This window comes from Benincasa hispida, chromosome 11, assembly GCF_009727055.1.
Source record: "Benincasa hispida cultivar B227 chromosome 11, ASM972705v1, whole genome shotgun sequence".
Lineage (NCBI taxonomy): Eukaryota > Viridiplantae > Streptophyta > Magnoliopsida > Cucurbitales > Cucurbitaceae > Benincasa > Benincasa hispida.
In genome coordinates this window covers 18,046,081-18,052,741 of record NC_052359.1, presented here as the reverse complement: position 1 = coordinate 18,052,741, position 6,661 = coordinate 18,046,081, and the positions used below count along the sequence as shown (strand labels likewise).

At 27.7% G+C, this 6,661-nt stretch overlaps 1 protein-coding gene across 2 annotated transcripts; it reads left to right on the top strand.

Moving 5' to 3' along the window:
* Positions 1-454: 454 nt before the first annotated feature.
* LOC120089925 (alpha-farnesene synthase-like) lies at positions 455-5,029 on the top strand. 2 transcript variants are annotated; one of them, XM_039047369.1, is made up of 8 exons: positions 455-594; positions 671-805; positions 1,002-1,278; positions 1,400-1,769; positions 1,857-2,075; positions 3,297-3,438; positions 4,295-4,543; positions 4,640-5,029. In XM_039047369.1, the coding sequence occupies exons 2-8, from the start codon at positions 692-694 to the stop codon at positions 4,940-4,942; spliced, it is 1,674 nt and encodes a 557-aa protein (XP_038903297.1). In that variant the 5' UTR covers positions 455-594; positions 671-691; the 3' UTR covers positions 4,943-5,029. The 2 variants fall into 2 exon arrangements, with proteins under 2 accessions (XP_038903297.1, XP_038903296.1); XM_039047368.1 differs by lacking the exon at positions 455-594 and having other exon boundaries at positions 622-805.
* Positions 5,030-6,661: the final 1,632 nt, after the last annotated feature.

Here is a 6,661-nt window from a genome sequence, read left to right as displayed (position 1 = left end):
TATATGTTGTTCGGTTTTAAAACTTAAAATTGTTGGTATATATATTTTAAATTTTATTATTTAAAATTTTCAAGGTACATTATTATATATTATTTAAATTTTTAGTACATTTAAATTCGATTAGAATTTTACAATATATAAATTTTGCTCACTAAAACATGTATTTAACCTTATTTTAAAATTGACAATATGAATATAGCTCAACCAAACATAATACATGTACCATTTGTCGAGGTTAGAGTTTCATATCCTCAACCCAAATATTATTGTACTAAAAATGAAAAACCCTTATTTTAATATTTTACAACCTACAAAATTTACAAAGTAATATTATTGAGTTGCTATCTAAGTCAAATGACTCGAGTGAAATGATATTTGGGCAGTATTTAAAGTGTGAAAAGGGATTATCATTTATCTAAAATCAAGTCATACCAACGAAGATGTAATCAAAAGGTCTCTGTCGAACCTAAAGTTAATTCCTTCATCATTCCCATTATAAATATGGAGCCCATGTCTTCATTTTCTCCCTCACCACAAAGCTAACGCTAATTCCAACGCCAAAAGAATACGATTAAAAAAAAAGACCATTTTTTTTTTTTTAATAAAAANCTCACCACAAAGCTAACGCTAATTCCAACGCCAAAAGAATACGATTAAAAAAAAAGACCATTTTTTTTTTTTTAATAAAAACATGTGTTCGAAAGTATCAGCTGTTCCTAGCTATTCGGAGGTGGCTCGAAGGTCTGCCCAATTTCAAGCTAGCGTTTGGGGAGATTACTTTCTTTCCTACCATTCTCTTCCTCGGGTGATTATTTACTATTATTTATATCTACTAATTTCATGGGACAATTTCTTGATCTTATAATATTTGGATGTCAAAGAAATTCATAAGATATTAAATTAGTTATATATTATGTAATTATTGCTTAAACATTTAATTGCTTTTTTCATTTCTAGGTAATGTTTGGCATTTTGATATAAAATTTTGGTAAATTTTTCAGGAAGAAGGCAACCAGTTGATGGAGAAACAGATGGAAGAATTGAAAGAAGAAATAAAATGTCAATTAATTTTTGCAACAAAAGATAAGACTGAGAAACTGAGACTCATTGATTCAATCCAACGCTTAGGCGTTTCTTACCATTTCGAAAATGAAATCCACAAAATACTTCAACAACTCCATCATATTGCTATAACTGCCAACAATGATGATGATGATCTTCACACTATCACTCTCAGTTTCAGACTTCTCAGACAACAAGGATACAACATATCATCTCGCAAGTCTTTTTATTTTAAGCAACGGGAACAAAAAATCACTAATAATTACATCACGAATCTATTGGGGAAATGGGAAAGACGTTTATTTTCGTAACATAATGTTAAATCTTGCTTCTGCAGAGCTGTTCGATAAGTTTCGAGGCAAATGGGAAAGTTCATACGATAACAATGTGGAAGAACTCTTGAGTTTGTACGAAGCATCGCAATTGAGGATGCGAGGAGAGGAAGCATTGGACGAAGCGTTTCGTTTCGCTAACGCTCGGCTAGAAGCCATAGTCAGCGACTCGGCCACCGAACCAATGGTTGCAGCGGAGGTTCGCCGCGCTTTGAAGTGGCCGCTGTACAAGAACTTGCCGAGGCTTGAAGCTAGACACTACATTGGTTTGTACAGCGAGAAGCCATGGAAAAATGAGGGTTTGCTTAACTTTGCAAAGATGGATTTCAACCAATTGCAAAAGCTTCATCAGAAAGAGATTGCTTACATCTCAGAGTGATTAATTTGAAGTTCTGAAATCTTTTTTGATTATTATTATGTTCAGAGAAACATAATTAACTGAGTTTGATTTAATTGGAACAGGTGGTGGGAAGATTATGGTTTTGCAGAAAAGCTATCATTTGCAAGGAACAGAATAGTGGAGGGATACTTTTTTGCTCTTGGGATATTCTTTGAACCCCAATTTTTAAGTGCTAGACTTATTATGACCAAAATCATTGCTATTGGGTCAATGTTAGATGACATTTATGATGTTTATGGCACATTTGAAGAACTCGAACTCTTGACCCATGCACTTGAGAGGTGGGTTTTCTTTCCCTTATTTATTTCTTTTTTTGGGCAAAAAATTTGGTTTTTTTTTCTGTTTTTAATAAACTACTTTTCCTTAATTTGTTTTTTTTTAAAAAAAAATACTCATATTCTTTTTAAAATTGCAATATTATCATTGGTACTTTTATAAATATTTGAAAACTACATCTAGAATAGAAATCCGTTAGAAAGTTTAAAAAATATCCTTGGAGTAGACTTCCATAAGAATTTGGGATAGAAATTGAGAATTGGTGTGTACGTGTGACAGTGACTCGAAACAATGTTGATGTGTTTCAAAACCCAATTTTCGTTATTAATCACCGTTATATCGTTCTATATCTCAATTTTCATTCAACATTATAACTAATAATTTCTATTATAATATGATAGTTTTAAAACATTTATGAACGATTAAGGATAATATTTATGATTAAAAAATTAATATATATGATAGTTTTTTAAACAAATGATAACTTTTGAAGGTAATTTTTCTAATTTAACCTAAATGCCTAGACTTTGAAAAGTTTCAATTTTACGTTTGAACTTTGAAATTTGTTTCACAAAATACTCTTGTAGAGTGTTTTTCTTTTTATTTATTTTTTTTTTTCATTAAAATAAGATGATAATTGACCGAGCGACTAATTGACCCTTAATTAATTACGTAAAAAAGTACCTTCGTATGTTTTTTTCTTCTTTACTTCTTAAAAATGAAATTATATCAAATTCTCATTTAAGTGTTGTAAGTAGGTCTTTGAAGAATAATAATATAGAAACAGAACCTTCCACCAACTTGTATATAAAAATCATTTCATTTTTATCAATTAAACTCGTTCTTAAATCATATTGAACTAAATTTAAAATATATACTTGATTTTAATCATTTTATCTATATTGTACTTTAAAAAAAACCAAATATTAAAAATTTTAGAATAATTTTAATAAAACAGTTTTTCAACAAAAATAGAAGAGTTAAAGGAATTCATTACATGGAAAAATTAAAATAAAAATGAAGTTAAAAATTAGAATATGAACAAGATTGAATGAAAAAAAGTTTTTGATGTGTGAAATTAATTTTCTAATAAAATGTCCATAGTGATGATTTTATTTGAATGTTGTCTTTTCAAAAAGAAAAAAAAATTATAATTCAACTTTCAAGTTTTAAAAAATATTTTTGAAGTAAAAGAAATGAAATAATGGAGTTTCTTAATTTTGCAGATGGGAAAAGAGTGAGACAGAGCAGCTCCCAAATTATTTGAAGATGTATTACGATGCTTTGCTAGATGTTTTTGATAAAATTGAACATGAAATGAGCAATCAAGAAACAACAACATATTGCATCCATCACATGAAAGAAGCGGTATGAAATTGATAAAAAAAAACAAGAACATTAATATATATATATATATATATATATATAGAAATAGCCGGATATCTTTAAAACTCGTTTGATAATCATTTGATTTTTTTTAAAATTATTTTGGTGCTCGTAGAAAAATGAAGTAGATAATTAACGAGTAGGTAGAAATAGTGCATGCATACTTAATTTTCAGAAACCGAAATTATTGTCTTTTTTATTACAATTTCTTTATGGATCTTTGCAGAAAACATTTGAATTCATAGAAAATTATTTTTTATAAAAAACAAGAACAATCTCGTTTATGATAGCTACTTTTAGAAACACGATTTTAAAAGTGGATAACAAAATCTACAAATCCATGGGTAATTATAGGATCTAAAAGCATAATTTTCAAAAACTAAATACAAAAGAATTGATGTTGGATTTGGTAACTATTTTATCTTTTAAAAAAATAAACTTATAAACCTACTTCTTTCACCAGAAATATTTATTCCTTTTTTTTTTTTTAAAAAAATTTTTAGTTTGTTTCCAAAATCAAAATATAGTTTTTAAACACTTGAATTTAGATAAGAATTCGACTCTTGTACTTAAGAAAAATGCAAACCGTTGTAAGAAATATAGAGGAAGTTATGCTTAATTCATTTTAAAAAATCAAATGATTACTATATGAGATCTAAATAGTTATCAAATGAGAAATAAATAAGTACCTTTTAATGTATCAATTATATAGAGATAACATGTTTAGACACAATAAGAATAATTCTAGTAATAATAACAATGATAAATAATGAAGAAATACTAATAACTTTAAAGTTTAGGGACAATTCAACACTAATTAGGATTAAATATTTTGTAGACAAAAGAGCTTGGAAGGGTGTTTTTGGTAGAGGCAAACTGGTGCAAGGAAGGATACACACCAACTGTGGAAGAATACTTAGATATTGCTTTAATATCTTTTGGCCACAAATTGCTTATGGTAACAGCTCTCTTGGGAATGGGAGATTTGGGCACACAACAAGCTGTTCAATGGGTCACCTCCATGCCTAATATTCTCAAAGCTTCCACTGTTATTTGTCGATTCATGAACGACATGGTTTCGCATAAGGTTGGCTAGCTACCTACCTCCATCATTATTATATCTACAAAATAATTTGCTTATGTTGCTAAAAAATATATGTTCGTTATCGGTTTTGATTCGTAGTTTGAACAAGAACGAGGTCATGTGGCTTCTGCCATTGAATGCTACATGGAACAGAATAGTGCATCGGAATACGATGCCATAAATGCATTACACAAACAAATAGATGATTCTTGGAAGGATATAGTCGAGAATTATTGTGTTGTCACCACAAATGATGAGGTCCCAAGGGCTGTTCTTAGGAGAGTTTTGAACCTCACAAGACTATTTAATGTGATATACAAAGATGGAGATGGCTATACACAATCTCAAGGCTCCACAAAAGCTTATATCAAGTCTTTGCTTGTCGACTCTGTCCCACTCTAGGGCTTTTCAATTCAAAAGCTGTCTCATAAACATAAAAATGATACTTTTATATATTTTTATGATATATAATATATATATATTGTTTAATCAGGTATTTTATTATAATGTTCTTATCAAATACTATCAATAAACGTGGTCTATACTTATTAAGTATGTGGTCCATGAATAATGTGTACTATACATTTTTAATGTTAAAAAAAACGTATTTTTTTATAATATAAAATTTCAAATTTCAAGATATATGTGATCATATACATCTCTCTTATTTAATACAATGAGAGATTTACCACATGCAATGTACATTTTATTTTTAGTTTAATTGACACCGTATAATTTCATATTTATATTGATATTTTTTTTTTGGTCAATAAGAATGATTAAACGTGCAATAACTATTGAATTAATTTATGTAACTTAAGATATAAACAAAATAAAACGTTTCGTATTCTAAGATTATAAATTAACTGATTTAAATTTCACATAATGAAAGAAGCAAAATTCGTGTCAATACAAGACTTTTGATATTTTTTACATTCAATATGATTAATCATGTAATAATTATTTCTTTAGAAGAAACTTGTAATAATTATTGAGTTAAACATTTATTATTGAGAAAAAGATTATGTCAGTTCAACTATGTTTATGTTGGTAATTGTTGACAATTAATTGTAGTACTTTGTAAAGTGACATATATTTTGTATATTTAAAATTTGACATGGGACGAAATAGTCCATTATGATAATTCTTAGGGTAATTGCATTGAATAGTATTTTTAGGGACAATAATTAAGTGTATAGCAACATTTTAAAAAATAGCAAATATAGCAAAATCTATCAGTGATATAATCTAACATTGATGGACTCCTGCTATCGATATGATCTAACACTAATAGACTTCGAAAGCAAAATCTAATTTTGTTATCTACCAATTCTTTTGCATTGTTATATTTGCAGTTGCCTATGTTCTTATCCATCAGTGTCAACAAATGTGTGGTCTATTGTTATTATCACTGTCGGGTTTTTTGGGGCATCGAGTTGAGATAGGATGTCTGAAGTTTATATATATGTGGAGTTAATTTGTCTGTGTTTGGGGTGCAGAATTGAGTTCATATGTCTAGGGTATCTGATGTAGTTTTTTGAACTCTAAATAATATGCTTCTATAATTATTATTTATGTTTTGATACTTTTTTATTCAATAATTCTACCAATTTTTATTTGAATAAAATACAGATTTCAATTATTTTCTTTTAATTTTTAATTTTTAATTTTATTATTATTTTTTTTTTTTTTGCCAAAGAACAACATTTAACTCATTACATTTTATGTAGAAACATGGTTAAATAAATGAAAAATTGAAACGAAATCAAAACTTTTGATTCTAGCTAATGTTTCTCCATGAATTTCATTATCATCTTCTTTTTCTTCTTCCGATTGTTACTCTATATTTTTACTATGTTATAAATTTTTTTAATTAAATCTCTCTCATCATCATAATAGCCCATGGACATCACATTTCTTCAATAGTTTGACTTTTATTTCCTCTAAATTTGGAAGATCATAAAAGAACAAATATATATTTTTCACTAATTCTGGATGGAATGTTTCAGGAAAAAAAAACTTTTCATTTTATGATTTTTTTTGTTATATGTTACATACTTTTCAACTACATATATACTTTTCATCTAAATATTCTTAATACTCATTTGATACATTAATTTA

Excerpts from the sequence above, each read along its gene's own strand:
- LOC120089925 (XM_039047369.1), top strand. The coding sequence starts at position 692 with ATGTGTTCGAAAGTATCAGCTGTTCCTAGCTATTCGGAGGTGGCTCGA. Across the intron at positions 806-1,001 it reads CCTACCATTCTCTTCCTCGG|GAAGAAGGCAACCAGTTGAT; the intron begins GTGATTATTTAC and ends TAAATTTTTCAG. Across the intron at positions 2,076-3,296 it reads TTGACCCATGCACTTGAGAG|ATGGGAAAAGAGTGAGACAG; the intron begins GTGGGTTTTCTT and ends TTAATTTTGCAG.